This window comes from Triturus cristatus, chromosome 7 (genome assembly GCF_964204655.1).
Source record: "Triturus cristatus chromosome 7, aTriCri1.1, whole genome shotgun sequence".
Classification (NCBI taxonomy): domain Eukaryota; kingdom Metazoa; phylum Chordata; class Amphibia; order Caudata; family Salamandridae; genus Triturus; species Triturus cristatus.
In genome coordinates this window covers 1,322,260,813-1,322,277,553 of record NC_140590.1, presented here as the reverse complement: position 1 = coordinate 1,322,277,553, position 16,741 = coordinate 1,322,260,813, and the positions used below count along the sequence as shown (strand labels likewise).

The window sequence follows — 16,741 nt, the reverse complement described above, 5'->3', positions numbered from 1 at the left end:
CTGATTACGAAACACAGCCGGGGCAAGCACTAGCACCAACTCGACTGCATATGCTTGTTTACCCTCCTCCGAGACACAACTTGAGAAACTCTGGAGAATAACATCCTCTCCTATAGAAGAAGCTAGAACAAATGGGGGAAGCCAATCAACCTCCGTCAACAAAATATCATAGGAAGAAGTAAGGTTGTCCCAAAAGACTGCCTTAATTGTGCATTTATTATCACCTTCAATTTGGAGACCTAGCTCATAAAGCCTATCAGGGGTGCAACTCATGTGTCAGCTGTTTCTACTGTAAGGAATGTGTCAGTGCCTCCTGAACTATGGTAACTTCTGCCATGCTGTCGAGGAGGGTTACCGCCCATCTTTAATCGAGGAGCAGGGTTCTCACCATCTGAGGCATACTTTGCAGTCAGTGCAGCATCTTTCTTCTTTTGAACAGGGGCACGGTACTGAGGTTGTCCATCCTGTTTGGTTTTTACATCAAACTGTCCCGTCGTGTTTGCGTTGACTCGCCTTGTCTGCGATCCTGACGATCTCCCCCACCGAACTGTTGATCTGATGATTCCTGAAAGGAACGAGGAGAACGAAGATCAGGGACCTGAAACCTCTTGGGTATTTTAATTTTGGAGCGGTCCCACAAATCATATGTATGGTCAGAAACATCCGGTGTTGGTGACCCAGCACGAGAACTAGGCTTATGTTGCTGATTTTTATTCCATGCCTTTTCAGGAAAGACTGGACGGCCCTCCTTATCCAAAGGGGGTTTACTTTGTACCTGAGTGTAAGGTCTTACTCACAAACTATTGCAACCCAATGATGTATATACATCTGCAATAATGATCTGTAGCTGCCACTGCCGATCAACGTCAGCCACTGCCAAAAGGCGTTGGCGTACTTGCAAGCTAACTGCTTCACCTTTGACATAGGCCAAAATCATGTTTGGGACTATAGGGAACATGCCCATTAATCTCATCTCCAATTCTGGGGCTGGACCAGCTTCGTGTTCATCTTGAACCTTTTTTAGAATGCTCTGGAGAATGCTCATGGAGCGGGTGCCAAAGCACAGTGTATACACTGCAGCAAATACAATCCCCCTGGTGGTGTAATCAGCTAAAGTGAGAACAATACCACTCGGTAAACTCATTGTAAGGATCCTGTGTTCTCAACATGTGTAGTATGGGGAAAAATAGCTTAGAGTTGCTCAAATTTTTCTACAAGCCAGTAAGGGAAATCATCCCTATTCTGAGGATGCTTGCCCATCACTGAATTAATCATGATGGGACTTATGACAAGACCACCACCATGTCCCAGTGGTTAAGCAGCAGCTCCAGACGGAGCCACTTCAATGTTACAAGACATGAACTGAATGACAGCTCTATGTATATGAATCAACATTGTATGTAATTGACGTAGCTCTGCAACAGGAACATTAGGATAATTTGGATGTGGTTTAAAACCAGACTATACGGGCCATGTGGCCCCATCGACCGATAGTGGTCCTAAACGGACCACAGAAACAGGCTAAGGTAGGGTACCCTTAAACCATATGGTATGCTCCCAGGCTATCAACAGAACTTCAAGTAATCAACAGGGGTGAAAATGCGGCGGAACCGCAGCCGCAGTATTTTCACGAAACGAATTATAGACTGCCATAATAACACAATAAAAGCAGAAAAAAAAATAAACAGGACGGTAGCTCAAAGCGGGTCAATAAAGAAAGAACCTTTTAAAATTCAAGCTTGAAAAACCTATAAAACATAAATATAGGAGGCTACGCCCCCCAACATGGACATCTCCGGAAACTGGTGAGAGGGAATTGTGGATAAGCACAAGCGCTACTCAGGGGTCTCAGGAATAAGTACCAAACCAATCATTGGTGGCGCCATGTTGCAGGGATTCTGCACAAATAGAGAACTGTGCACAGGAAATGGGACCTTGGTGTATAGGGACTCTCACAGTTGAATGATGAAGGTCAGGATCAACCAGTAGCTTTCATAAGCAGAAGGTTGACCCCCAGAGAGAAACGTTGGTCAGCCATTGAGAGGGAGACCTTTGCTGTGGTTTGGGCTCTGAAGAAGTTGAGGCCATACTTATTTGATACTCACTTCATTGTTCAGACTGACCATAAGCCCCTCTTATGGCTAAAACAGATGAAGGGTGAAAATCCCAAACTTCTCAGGTGGTCCATTTCCCTACAGGGGATGGACTACACAGAGGAACATATACCTGGGAGTAACCATGCCAATGCAAATGGACTCTCCAGATATTTCCACTTAGAACTTGAAGACTCAACTGGTCAAGGTTAGTTTAATGTCCTTGCGTTTGGGGGTGTTGTGTAGGAGAGTAGGATCTGCTTCACATGTTTACCCCCACTTTTTGCTGGTGTTTCACTTTGTTTTTTACTTTACTCTGGCTGGGACCCTGCTATTCAGGGCCCCAGCCTAGCTGCCTCCTCTCTAAATTGATTGCATTTACTTTAGGTACACCACAGATTGGATCCTGAGGTACCCTTGTGAGTCCCTAGTATACGATATACTATGTACCCAGGGCATAGGTACCCCAGAGGCCTACCAGGGGCTGAAGCATGTATTATGCCACCCCTGGACAGCCACCCAAAATGACATCACAGGTCTGCTACTGCAGCCTGCGTAAGGCGGTGCATGCACCCCTTACTGAGGTATAGGTTCACTATACCTCACCTATCACTGCACATACAAACCTATCAGTCACTCCTATGGCAGTCCCGAACAATCCTGCTTGGTTATATGTGAGAGGGTGCCCAGGCATGAGCTGAGCCCCTCTGCAACCTTCGGAATCTGTTCCCTGGGGTTGTCAGTGGTGCAGCCTGACCATATACTCTTAAATGCATTATATCTTAAACGGTTAATGCTAACTTTGGACTGGCTGCACAGAAACATGTCGTATTTGGTTTCAAACACCTTGGAATCATACCCCCACATCAGTTCTTGATGTGAGGATATGATCCCACCCTTCTAGAGGGAGAGACATGGCAGTACTGATATGTGAGAAGTTGGCCTGGTATATGCTGTTCACTAGTTAAAGTGAACACCTTGCACCAGTACAATTTGACTCTTACGGTAGTAGGTTTAAGACAACCTTTTAAAGAAAGCTATCCTAGTGGTAGCTGTGGAGAGCAGCCTTCAGGCTAAGTCTTTAGAGGAATGTAAAGCAGCTTGTTTTACCTTATAATCTCTTGAATTACTAAATGAAAGGATACCACACAGGTATGTGTATCAAATATATATGTATTTATTACTAAACAACTCTTTACTAATCTCTTTATGAGATTAGAAGGCAGGAACATATGCACAATCAATGTTTCACAATAAGTTAAGCACAAATATGGCTGGGGCCCTAGGGGTGTACCAGACAATATACTAAAAAAGAGACTTAAGAATAACGACTTGCATAGGAACAAGGCCTAGGGCCTTCAGAAGCGCTGGGGCCTCACAAAACCACCCAAGCCAGGTAAGTAAAGGACCCACGGAAGACGCATGCAGTGTGAGAACACAGCCGCGAATCCTTATTGACTTCAATGTAGCAAGTCGCGATTGGAAATTAAGAGTTTAATGTTACTTCGGGAGAGTCTACAAGCAAGTCACTTACAGGGTAAGTAGTTCTAGAGCCAACACCCACAGAAGCACCGTAGTGCTGGAGTTACCTCACCCAGGGAAGCCGGGTGCATAGGTGTCTTTTGGTGTCGGGTTGCACGTCGTTTTCAATGAGAGCCAAAGAAGACTTACTGCTTGGGAAGACAGGAGAAGTGTCCGGTGAAATCCAAGGTTGGATTCAGAAGAAAGAAGACCTGAAAGCAGAGGGGCCAGTGTTCAAAGTCACTTGGCAGTGACCCGGGGCAAGGAAGATGGATGCCCACAGTCGTCGGGTGATTTCAGGTGATCCAGGTGATCCACAGGTGTCTGACTCTTCAGCCATGAGGTCCAGGAGGCATCGATGATGACCAGGAACTGGATTCAGCGTGTCCCACAAAGTCTGAGGCTTACTGCGGTATCAGTGACTAGATTGGAGAAAACAAGCCTTGGTAACAGCAAGTCTCATGGAAAGAATAAAAAGACAGCGGTGCAGACCAGCAAGGTCTGAGGGACTCACCCAGCAAGGGTAAATCAGGGCAGGGCTGGAGCAACCATGGGAGCCCTTTAGAACTGTAGAAAAAGTCTTCAGGGGACCCACAACCCAACTGGCAAGGGATCGCGAAGATGCCTTGGCAAGATTCACTCAACAGGGGCCCACGGTCACTCGGGATGGGGTAGGTCTCTGATCTTCGGAGGGATTACTGCTGGAGGCTTGGACCACAAGTGGTCCAATGCACAAGTTCGTAGAACGTCGTGAAGGGGTTGCACTTGAAAATGGTGCACGGAACCCAGGTATTGCGGTTCCTCGTCACTCGTGGGGTCCACTTGCCTCAGCGTCACTGGGGACTCACGATGGCCTTGGAGAAGTCAGGAAATCCTCTTCCTGGGCTGCAGGGACTTTGGGCTCTGGCGGGATCGGTGGAGTTTGCGACCATTGATTGCAGTTTTTGATGCCTGTCAAGCAGGGGAGTCACTCCTTGACTCCAAGGGAGATTATTCCATCTTCCAGAGGTAGTGGAACATCGAAGGTCCGGGATTCGTCTTCAGAGCATCATCCAGGGGTATCTAGTTTGCAATGACAAGGGTTCCCTAACTTATACTAAAAGGAAGGGAGGGACTAGCTCTATGACCCCACCTATGGAAGGGTCAGGGGAGTGGGTGGCTACACCCACTTCCCTTTATCCAGTTTTGCGCCAGAGCAGGGGCAGGTAGCCCATGAGCCGGTTTGAACTGGTGTATGCACAGAGGAGCCTACTGCTCCCCCAGTGCAGGACTTCAAAGCACCGTAGGAGTGCACCCACCCAGCCCCAATACACTAAACCATGTCTGGGAGGTGGTCACACCTCCCTGTGACAGGATACCTATTGTTGGGCCTTCTCCACTGAGAGTTTTGGTCATCAGCAGGAGGGCAGCCCAGTGTCTGTGACTAGTGGCATCCATTTTGTGATGCCAGGGCTCTTCAGTATTCTACCACGTGTCCACAGTAGGTACAGGTCTACCCCTCTAGAAGGGTGAGATCATACTCCCACACCAGATACTGGTGTGGGGGTATGATTTCAAAGCATGTGACACCAAGCACAACATGTTTTGATGCAGCCATTCCAAAGTTAGCATTTACCGCAAGGTTATAATGCACTTAAGAGTATATGGTTTGACCGCATCAACAAACAGCCACAGAGAATGGACTCTGAGAGCTGCAGAGGAGCCCTGCTCAGGCAGAGGCACCCCCTCACATGGAAACCAAGCACCCTGCCCTCAGGATTGATAGGACCAGCCTTAGGGGTGACTGATAGGTTTAAATGTGTGTGCAGGAGAGATGTAGTGAACCTATATCTCAGTGAGGAGTGCTAACACTACCTCACCCAGGCTACAGTAGCAGGTCTGTGGTGTCAGATTTAGTCTGCTTCCCAGGGGTGGCATAATACATGCTTCAGACCCTGGTAGGCCTGTGAAGTACCTATGCCCTTGGTACCTAAGGTACCATATACTAGGGACTCATAAGGCACCACAGTATCCAATCACTAGTGCACCTAATATCCACTCCATGTTGTTTAGAGAGAACAGAGAGGCTGGGGCCCTGATTAGCCAGACTATAGCCAGAAACCAGTGTAAACATCAGAAAAAAGTGGGGGCAACATAAGAGGCAGATCCTACTCTCCTACATGATATCCCTGGATGAAACTCTGAAGCTGAATCCTGGAACTTTGACGCTCTAGTAAAGACTAGAGGACTGAAGAATTCTCCCTTGGGGTCACGGAGTGACTCCCCTGCTTGGCAGGCAACAATGAAGCAATTTACTGGTTTGCATTTCCAAAGCTCCCGCCGGCCTCCAAAGTATTTGCAGCCCAGGAAGAGGATTTCCAGACATCTCAGAGGCCGACCCAAGTCCCCAGCAAAGCTGCGACCCGCAGCCCTCGTGAGTAGTGTGAAACCGGAACTCCTGGTCACCATGCAGTTTTGCAAGTTCATTAACTTCTCGACATCTCCTGAAGTCTTGCTTGGGGTTACTTGTAGCCCCCACCTTGAGTAGAGAATTCACTGAAGATTGTCAGCCTAGTCACCCCGAGTGACCCATGGGCCGCCATTTTGTGTTTCCTCTTGAGGTCCTTACGCGATCCCTGGTCCGTCGACTGGTGAGTCCCTGTGAAGGTAACTTTGATTTTCCTTGGGCTTGTCTGGTTGCTCCAGATGTGCCCTGACTCCCAACCAAGTGGTTAATCCCTCAGACCTTGCTGGTCTGCACCGAAGCCTCTTTCTCCTTTCTGTGTGGGTTGCTGTTGCCAAGGCTTGTTGTGTCCAATCCGGGCACCGACACTTCAGCACTCGACATCCTTTGTGGGACAGCTCGAATCCAGCTCCTGGTCATCCTCGACACCTCCTGGTCCTCGTGGCTGAAGAGTCAAGCTTTACCTTCTTCACCTGAAACACCCGACATCGGTGGGCATCTGCCTATCGTCCTCCTGGTCACTGGCAAGTGACCCAAACTCTGTCCCCTCTGCTTTTAGGTTCTTCTCGACTTCGATCCAGGCCTGGATCTCTTCGGACACTTAGCATCTTCCCGGCAGCAGCACTTCTTTGCTAGCTCCCCTTGAAATTGACGACGTGATCCGACACCATTTGACACCTATGCACCCGGCTTCCCTGGCAGAGGTAACACGAGTACTCCAGTGCTCCTGTGAGTGTTGACCCTAGAGCTTCCTAAGTCCCAAAGGGTTTGGTCCTGACTCAATTCTAAGTGTCCCTAATCTTTAAAAATCCAACCGCGACTTTCCCCATAGAAGCTAACGGGAGCTCACAGCTGTGTTCTCACACTGCATACGCCCCCGTGGGCCCCCTGTGTCACTACCTTGGGTGGTTCCTTGGGGTCCCAGTGATTCTACAGGCTCTAGGCCTGGTGTCTAGTTAAGTCGTGGTTCTTATACCACTATTTTAGTATATGGTTTGGCTCGCCCTAGGGCCTGACGTGTATTTGTGCTTATTACTGTCATATTTGAAGTGTAAATTATGTGTTTTGACCTTTAGCCTCCTAAATGGACTAGGGGGGTGTGTTTAGAAATAAATACATATATTTTATATATATACCGGGGGTGATTGTCTTTCATTTAGCCATTCAAGAGATTATAGACTGGTAAAACCAGCTGCTTTGCATTCCTTCAAGACTTAGCCTGAAGGCTGCTCTCCATAGCTACCACTAGGATAACTTTGAATAAAGGTTGTCTTTAACCTATAACCAATAAAGGGTTGTTTGGACTGGTACAGGGTGCCCACTTTAACTAGTGGACAGCATATGCCAGGCCAACTTCTCACAAAGAGAAGCACAGAAAGAGGCAAGTGAGTGCAGAAGGAGTAAAGAGAAGTGCAGCAAGAGTAAATAGAGGTGCAGAAAGAGGCAACTGAAGTGCAGAAAGAGGCAAGTGAGGTACAGATTGAAGCAAGAGAAGTGATGAAAGAGGCAAGAGAGGTGAAGAAAGAAGCAAAGCAAGTACAGAAAAAAGAAAGAGAGGTGCAGAACAGAAAGAAGTACGAGAGGTGCAGAAAGCAGCAAGAGAGGCACAGAAAGAAGGAGAAAGGTGCCGAGAGGCAAGAGAAGTACAGAAAGAGGCAAGAGAGGTACAGAAAGTGGCAAGATGGGTGCAGAAAGCAGCAAGAGAAGTGCACAAAGAAGCAAGAGAGGTGCAGAAAGAGACAAGAGGGCTGCAGAAAGAAGCAAGAGATGTGCAGAAAGAGGCAAGAGGGATGTAGAAAGAAGCAAGGAAGATGCAGAAAGAGGCAAGAGGAGTGCAGAAAGAGGCAAGAGATGAGCAGAAAGAGGGATAAATGTGCATAAAGAGGCAAGAGAAGTACAGAAAGAAGTAAGAGAGGTGCAGAAAGAAGCAAGAGATGTACACAAAGAGGCAAAAGAGGTACTGGAAGAGGCAAGAGAAGTGCAGAAGGAGAAACAGCAATTCAGACAGAAGCAATGGAAATGCAGAAAGAGGCAAGAGAGGTGCAGAAAGAAGCTAGAGATGCACCGAAAGAGAAAACAGAGGTACAGAAAGAAGCAAGAGAAGTGCAGAAAGAAGGAAGAGAGGTGCAGAGTGAAGCAATCGAGGTGTAGAAAGAAGCAAGAGAGGTGCAGAAAGAGGCAAGAGAGGTGCAGAAAGAGGCAAGAGGGGTACAGAAAGAGGCAAAAGCAGTGCAGAAAGAGGAAGAATGGTGCCAAAGGAGTAATAAAGGCGCAGAAAGAGTAAAAAGGCACAGAAAGAAGAAAGAGAAGTCCAGAAAGAAGCAAGAAAAGTGCAGCAAGAAAAGAGAAAGGTACAGAAAGAAGCAAGTGAGGTGCAGAAAGAGGCAAGTGAGGTGCAGAAAGAGGTAAGAGAAGCACAGAAAGAGGTAAGAGACGTGTAGAAATAGGCAAGAGAGGTACAGAAAGAAGCAAGAGAAGTGCAGAAAGAAGCAAAAGAGGTTCAGAAAAAGACACATTTGTAGAATGAGGCAAGAGAGGTGCAGAGAGAGGCAAGGGACATGCAGATAGAGGCATGAGAAATGCATAAAGAGGCAAAAGGAGTACAGAAAGAAGTATGAGAAGTACAGAAGAGTCAACAAAAGTGCGTAAAGAGGCATGAGAGATGCAGATAGAGGCAAGAGGAGTGCAGAAAGGCACAAGAGAGGTGCAAAAAGAGGAAGAAATGTGCAGAAAAAGGCAAGAGAGGTACAGAAAGAGCTAAGAAAGGTACAGAAAGAGGCAAGAGAGGTGCAGAAAGCAGACAAAATATACAGAAAGAGGCAAGTGAGGTACAGAAAGAAGCAAGAGGAGTGCAGAAAGAAGTGAGAGGTGAATGAAGAAGCAAAAGAAGTGTAGAAAGAAGCAAGAGAGAGCAGAAAGAGTGAAGAGAGTTGTAGAAAACGGCACGTGCGGTACAGATTGAAGCAAGACAAGTGATGAAAGAGGCAGGAAAGGTACAGAAAGAAACAAGAGTGGTGCAAGAGAGGTGCAGATAAAGGAAGGAAGATATAGAAAGAGACGTACAGAAAGAGGCAAGAGAATTACAGTAAGAAGCAAGAGATGTGCAGAAAGAGTCAAGAGAACAGCATAAAGAGGAAGATATGCGCAGAAAGAGGCAGGAGAGGTACAGAAAGAAGCAAAAGAAGTACAGAGAGAGGCAGGAATGGTGCAGAAAGAAAAAAGAGAAGAACAGACGAGAGGTGCAGAAAGAGGGTGAAATGTGCAGAAAAATGCAAGAGATGTGCATGAAGAGGCAGGAGAAGTGTAAAAAGAGGCAAGAGAAGTGCAGAAAGAGGCAAGAGAGGTGCATAAAGGGGTAGGAGGGGTTGAAAAAGAAGCAAGAGAGGTACAGAAAGAAACATGAGAGGTGCAGGAATTAACGAGGGGTGCAGAAAGAGGCAAAAGGGGTGCAGAAAGAAGCAAGCGAGGTACTGAAAGAGGCAAGAGAAGCACAGAAAGCTACTGGAGAGGCGTAGAAAAAGGCAAGAGGGGTGCAGAAAGAAGCCGGAGAGGTGCAGAAATAGGCAAGAGAAGCACAGAAAGAGGCAAGAGAGGTGCAGAAAGAGGCACGAGGGGTGCAGAAAGAAGCAAGAGAGGTGCAGAAAGAAACACGAGAAGTGCAAAAAGAAGCAAGAGAGTTGTAGAAAGAGGAAGAAATGTGCCAAAAGAGCTGCATAAAGAAGCAAGATAGGTGCAGATAAAAGCAAGAGATGTACAGAAAGAAGCACAAGGGATGCAGAAAGAAGTAAGACAGGTGCAGAAAGAAGCAAACGATATGAATATTGAAGCAAGAAAGGTGCAGAAAGAGGTATGAAAAGTGCAGAAAGAGGCAAGAGAGGTGCAGAAAGAGTCATGAGAGGTACAGAAAGAAGCATGAGAAGTGCAGAAAGAAGCAAAAGGGGTGCAGAAAGAGAAATAAATGGGCAGAAAGGCAAGAGAGGTACATAAAGAGGCAAGAGAAGTGTAAAAAGATGGAAGAGAAGTACAGAAACAGGTGAGAGAAGTCTAGAAAGAGTCATGAGAAACACAGAAAGAGTAAAGGGAGGTGCAGAAAGAGTCAAGTGAGGTGCATATTGAAACAAGACAAGTGATGAAAGAGGCAAGAGGGGTGCAGAAAGAAGAGAGGTACAGAAAGAAGCAAGAGAAGTGCAGAAAGAAGCAAGAGAGGTTCAGAAAAAGATACATTTGCAGAATGAGGCAAGAGAGGTGCAGAAAGAGGCAAAAGGAATGCAGAAAAATGCATAAGAACTACAGAAAAGGAAAGAAAGGTACGGAAAGAGGCAAGAGAGGTGCAGAAAGCGGCAAGGGACGTGCAGATAGAGGCATGAGAAATGCATAAAGAGGCAAAAGGAGTGCAGAAAGAAGTATGAGAGGCGCAGAAGAGTCAACAGAAGTGGAGCAAATAGGAGTGGGTGGTTCTACCAAAACACCAATGAGCAATTCTTTCGACCCGACTTCTGAGAGCATATCCACACTTTCAAACAGCCCCACTGTTTTAAACACACTTGTTGCTCCCACACAGTCCCACATAAGCGTACCAAATTCTCCCAAAAAAGGGAAAACCAAACAATCCAAACATACCGCCGGCAATAGAAAGCGAGGAGGAGGGACACAAAAGGGTAGAGGTGTCATGATTCCGTTTCGCGCCTCACGCGACTTGCGGGAGGTTTTATGGACTACATCACCCAGGAAGCCCTGCGACGCAACGAGGGATGAGAGACGATAAAGACCGCCAAGATCCCTTCCCCGGCGACGGATATTCTGACCCGGAAGTCAGAAGCTTGCCGAACACTGCGTACGGAGCAGCTTCCAGCTGGATTGCCGTACATCGTCCCCGGAGGGTGAGTTGCGAGATATCCCAGCTGAGCTTTGCTGACGCTCATGGACCTCGCTCTGATACCCTTGTTACCAATCCCCGGTCCCCGGAGCTCAGCACACCGGCAGGGGCCGTTAACTCGTTGTGCACCCGGATTCCATCTATCACGTCCTCAGTTGAGGAGTATTATCTTGGTCCTCCGTTGGAGAGCACGCGTATTGCGGCTCGTGCGGAGGATGTTTTGTCCCTGGTCCCAACGTTCCGTGTCCTCCGTTGGTGAGCCTGCGTCTTGCGGCTCGTGCGGAGGACGTGTTTAGGAGCTACAAGGGGAGTGGTGCTCCTGAATTATTACCTGGGTCCTCCGTTGGTGAGCACGCGCCTGGCGGCGCATGCGGAGGACGTTATGTTTCCGGTTCTTTCCTTAACCGGCCTCACCACAGATACCGCGCCCTCGTTGGTGAGCTAGCGTCTTGCGGCTCGTGCGGGGCATGGTTTCCTTGCTTTTACCCTTCTACACTCTCCCTTCACGTGTCCTCCGTTGGTGAGCCTGCGTCTTGCGGCTCGTGCGGAGGACGGTTTTCCCACTCACTTCACAGATTTCTTTTGCCTTCCATTGGAGGAGTCAGCAACGCCTCACCAAACCAACGACCAGAGCACAATCGCACACCATAAACCAAGGTACTGTGGTTCCTGTAAACTATGTATTGGCCAGTCAAGGTAGCGATAGGAATTTACTAAACTGTGTTTCTCTGCATCACAGGTAGACTGTCACTCCGAGAGGCAACGTTAGTTTGGGGTCATAGAAGAGAAGAATCTTCTGTCCTGTGTTTATACTTTGCACTGCAGGTATATTATTGTTACTGGTTTCTGACGAGAGGGTGAGAGTCTAGGGAACAGAGAGTGTTATATCCGATGTGCTTTGTCATTTCAGGTCCTTTTTCCCTGCAGTCCCCTTCCTATCCTTCCCTCACTTGATCCTCCTTTAGACCACGGCTTTTACGGCATTCTGGTCTTGGGTAGATCAGGGGGTGGACCCAATCTCAGCATCACTCCGACCCTGAGGACACACACCTGACAAGAGGTGTAAAGCTAATTAAAACTACTACCCCAAATGTATCCCCCATCTCCAAAGCGCATCATAGATCTGCCAATATTGCCTTTGGCATGACGTCATCTAAGTAATTGCCATGTTGCCATTCTTGAAATTTTAGAGCAACTTTTAAGATCTAACACCCTTATGCATCAAGCCAAAATCCAGTCGGTAAAATACCGATTCGTTAATAGCTCCCGGTATTGCGTGAAAAATACCCAATCCCAATGCATCAACCCAAAACCCGAGCAAATAACGATTCGCTAAATAAATAACCTCGAACATACCGAATCGCTAATACCCAAAATGCTAATTTACCGATTCGCTATATACCGAATTAGCAATTACCGAAATCACTATTAGCTCCCGGAAATTGCCAATAGCAAATAACGAATCGCACCCCAATGCAACAAAACTCGCTAATAACGAAAATCCCAAAAATCGCTATTTTGCCAGAGCTAAATAAGGGGAATCAAAACCTGGAGGTAAAGTTACAAAAAAAAAAAAAAAAGATGAGGATAAATTCTTCCTACATGTGCAAATGATTGAGGCAATCACTAAACCCTTAAATGTGGCCCAGGAGACCCTGTTGGCTCCCACAAAATGGCTGCCCTCTACGTGCTTGCAAGGAGGATGCGGATCAATGCAGCAGGACAGCGCAGGAGAAGGGTCCAGGAGCGAGTGTTCAGACTGCGCATAACCTTGCTCGGCCAGAATGAGGACGAGGTGTACCAGAAGTATTGCCTCAATCGCGCTATGATCATGCGCCTGATTGCAGACCTGGAACCATTACTGCAGCACCAGACACACAGGACAAATGCTATCCCTGCGCACGTTCAGGTCCTATGCAGCCTGCACCTACTGGCCTCAGGGAGTTTCCAGGGGGTAATTGCGGTGGCCGGAGGTGTTTCGCAAAGCGCACTGTCACGCTTCTTCAAGAAATTCCTAGATGCCATGCTGACAATGCTCCACACACACATCAGCTTCCCCACAACCCCACAGCAGTTGGACCGCACCAAACAGGCATTCTACCAGGTGGCCCAATTTCCACATGTGATTGGATGCATCGACTGCACGCATATCCCCATATGTCCTCCGTCAGCAAATGAGTACCTATTCCGGAACCGCAAGTCATACCACTCGATCAACGTGCAGGTTGTGTGCGATGCCAACAACATCATAACGGACCTAGTGGCACAATTCCCAGGGAGCACACACGACTCATACATCTTCCGCAACAGTGGAATGCACAGGCGACTAATCAATGGAGAATTCGGAGAGGGACTCCTGTTAGGTACGTAGAAATACGCTTCCCCACACCAACACCACACATGTATGTACATCACCAATGCTAAGTCTATGCTTCTATCTTCTAGGTGACAGTGCTTACGCCCTGCGGGAATACATACTCACCCCATACCTAAATCCAGCAACCCCGCAGGAACATCGCTACAACGCTGCACACATCAGCACGAGGAATGTGATAGAGCGGACTTTTGGGATTCTCAAGAGCCGCTTCCGTATCCTCCACAAGACTGGCGGCGCCATGCTATACCAACCAGACACATGCTGTCGAATAATTGCTGTATGTGCAATGCTGCACAACATTGCCACCAGAAGGGGGATACCCATGGAGGTGGACAGGGATGACGACCACCAGGCTGACCAACCACCCGCCCAACGACGACAGGCACACATCCCAAACACAGCAGAGGGCCATAGGAGGCGGACATACATAATGCAAAATCATTTTTGACCCTGGGTAAAATGAGACATTACAAGTTGGTGTTGGGTGCAACTGTTTAATGCACAGTAGCACTGAGGATTGTGCAACAGAACTAGCATTGTGAATCATGCTCCGATTGCATACATGTAAATAAAAGGTGCCTTAAAGTCAGGCCTGTGCAAACACAATAATTGGATGGCCATGGTTGCTCCACCATGGACCTGCAGCATGTCCAAATTTCTAGTGGCGCTTGCCACGTACACCAAGCCTCCGCTCAGGTGCATCCAAAGCCTCACCACGGCCTGTCCCCGTGGAGGCACGTGAACTGCGGCGCCTGGTGCTGGCCTCTGCCAGTGACACGCTGCTGACACTGGAGGCAGCCTCACTGGTGTCATCCCCTCCCAATGCTGCAGCACTGCATGTGCTGCTCTGAAGTTGTTCCACAGCAGTGGTGATGTGTCCCAGTGACTTGGCCACATCACCGCAGAAGTGCCCAAGGTCCACCTGCAGGGAGACTGTGCGGCGTGCCAACACAGCGGTGCAGTTGCTGTGCCGTTGTATGGCCTTGGTAGCGGCGGCGGAACGCAACATTAGCTGCCGGTTACTCCTCCTCTGGGACTCATGGCCCTCCCTGATGGCACGGGTGAGCTCACGTATCTCCTCCCTGAGCTGAGCATTGCCATCAGCAACCGCAGTGGTCTGGTCCCTGACCGCCGTGCCCATGTCCCTGACCGCGGAGCCCATGTCGGTGACTGCTGCAGTCATGGCGCAAATCTCCCTTGCTAGGCGCACGATATTGCAGCTGATGCTAGCCACATGTCTTCCCTGCAGGTTCTGTGTACGCAGCATCCTCTCCTCGATTGCAGAGGTTGTTGGGACATCCTGGTCTGCTGAGGAGACGGAACTGCGACGGGCCCTGTGACGCCGTGCGTGTCTTGAGCCTCCAGGTGGTGCAGCAGGTGGTGTGGATGTGCGCTGCGTGGGTGCCAATTGCGGGGGGGGGGGTTGCCATCTCCTGCAAGGGCGCAACTTGGTGCCTGTGCCTCTGCGGTATTGTGGCTGTACTAGCTGCAGGCTGTTTTGCTGGTGCCGTTGCTTGTGGCGCAGGTGCTGGTGCCTTGGCTTGTGGCACTGGTGCTGGTGCCGTTGATTGTGGCGCTGGTGGAGGTGGTGCTGGTGGGGTGGCAGGTGTTGGCGGTGCGTGCGCATCCTGCGCTGTCTCCTGGTCTGACTCCACGGGTGTCTCAGAAATGATCAGCTGGTCGCTGTCGTCAGAGTCCCCAGGTGATGCATCTGTGTGTGAAACAGTGCATGATTAGTGGGATGATTACACCTACATAGTGTTGTACCCATTAATGTCCCTCTGTGGTCCAACAAATGAACAGTCTACAGCCATGTACAAAATATGTGGTGTATGCTCATAGGATTTACGCCTGTACATGCACTCTGGGCTGACTAGACTACAACTCCCAAGATGCAGTAGTGTCATGTGTGGAGCAGTCTGTGCCAGAGCTGCAGACACAGTGAGATTGGGCTGGGGGCATGGGTATGGATTTACGCTATGCTGGGTGTGGCACAGGCATGCATCTTACCTTGGGCACTTGTGGCTGCGCCGGACGTGTCCATCTGGGTCACCCCCACGACGGCTTCCCGCTCTATCGTCCCTTCCACAAGGTCCTCCAGGGCTGTGTTGGATGGTGCAGTGGATGTTCCGCCTCCAGTCCTTCTTGCCTCCCGGAGCCTCTCAGCAATCCTCTCTTTGGCGCGCTTCCGCAGGTCATACCACCGTTTTTTAAGGTCGTCGATGCTGCGGGTAGTGACGCCAACCGCATTGACCCTCTCACGGATGCGCTGCCAGATGCGCCGCTTCTCTGTCTCAGGCACCTTGAGGGACAGCTTGCCAAAGAGGCGGTCGTGTTTGCTGGACACTCCCTCGATGAGGTACTCCAGCTCCCTGTCCGAAAACTTCTTCTTGCGCTTGCGTGCAGATTCTGCGCTGGATGGCACTTCCTGCGACATGATGGATGTCTGATGTGAATGGCAGAATCTGTGTGGCCTCACTCTGCACAGCCTGTCCTTCTTTCCAGCTCCTGTCTGCTCCTCTGTCGAGGCTATGTGGGTGGGGCAGCAGTATTTCCTGGTTGGTGATGTCATCAGCCCGTTCCCGGAGCGACGCGGCAATTTGCGATTTCGCTATTACCGATTCGGTAATAGCTAACTCGGTATTACCGAACTCGCTATTAGCCAAATCGGTATTACCGAACTCGCTATTTGCTAGTGAGGCCGTTTGCGTGCCCCGCTATTAAGGAATCGGTAAATTTAGCGATTTTTAAGGAATCGCTAAATTTCACCGAATCTGTTGATGCATGCCAATTACCGATTCCTTAATGGCGATTCCTTATTTTTCGCTATTAAGGAATCTGTATTAGTTTGGTTGATGCATATGCCCCTAAGTTTCTTCCCCTATTTGAGAGGGTAAAACTTATAAACGACTCAATGGCTAAATTGGAAAGTGCTGCAGCGGCAAACTCTGCAACTCTTAATAAAACAGTGGAGCTCCTACGAGCTCCTGGGTTAAAACCAACTAGAAGTGTGATCACTGATTCCCAGAGTGTCGAAACACGAATTCCCGTGGAGACATTAATTAGCCCAAATACCCAACTACATCTCAAACCTTCTATAAATGCGACAACCCAAACCATTTCCATCGGTTACATTAGGGAGGGTATAGGCAGAGAAGATAGAGAAGGTGGGAAAAAGCCAACGCACACAGTATGTGGTGGTCGACTATTATCCAGAGAGAACTGTGAATCAGGGGAGGAGGTGCAGCGAGCTAAGCTTCCTTGCATTAACCTTCCCCCTGAATCTACACCCTACACTGTGATTTTGGCTAAAGTCCCTGGGCTCCAACAAGATAAAACTGAGACTCATGGGGAATTGAAGAACAAGGTGATATACTGGTTAAACAAAAATCGCCCACTCCCTCAAGGAATAAATGCGGAGCTTTTACACG

The 16,741-nt window shown here is 48.7% G+C and overlaps 1 protein-coding gene across 4 annotated transcripts in view; it reads right to left on the bottom strand.

Moving 5' to 3' along the window:
* Positions 1-16,741, bottom strand: part of LOC146811957 (uncharacterized) — a 1,438,216-nt gene that overhangs the window by 796,317 nt on the left and 625,158 nt on the right. For 2 of the 4 annotated variants that reach the window (XM_085618932.1, XM_085618933.1), the window contains exon 8: positions 389-565. The exons of the other annotated variants lie outside the window; for them this stretch is intronic. In XM_085618932.1, the coding sequence (XP_085475058.1) occupies positions 389-565 (177 nt within the window). The remainder of the gene's footprint in view (positions 1-388; positions 566-16,741) is intronic. 4 annotated transcript variants of the gene reach the window in all.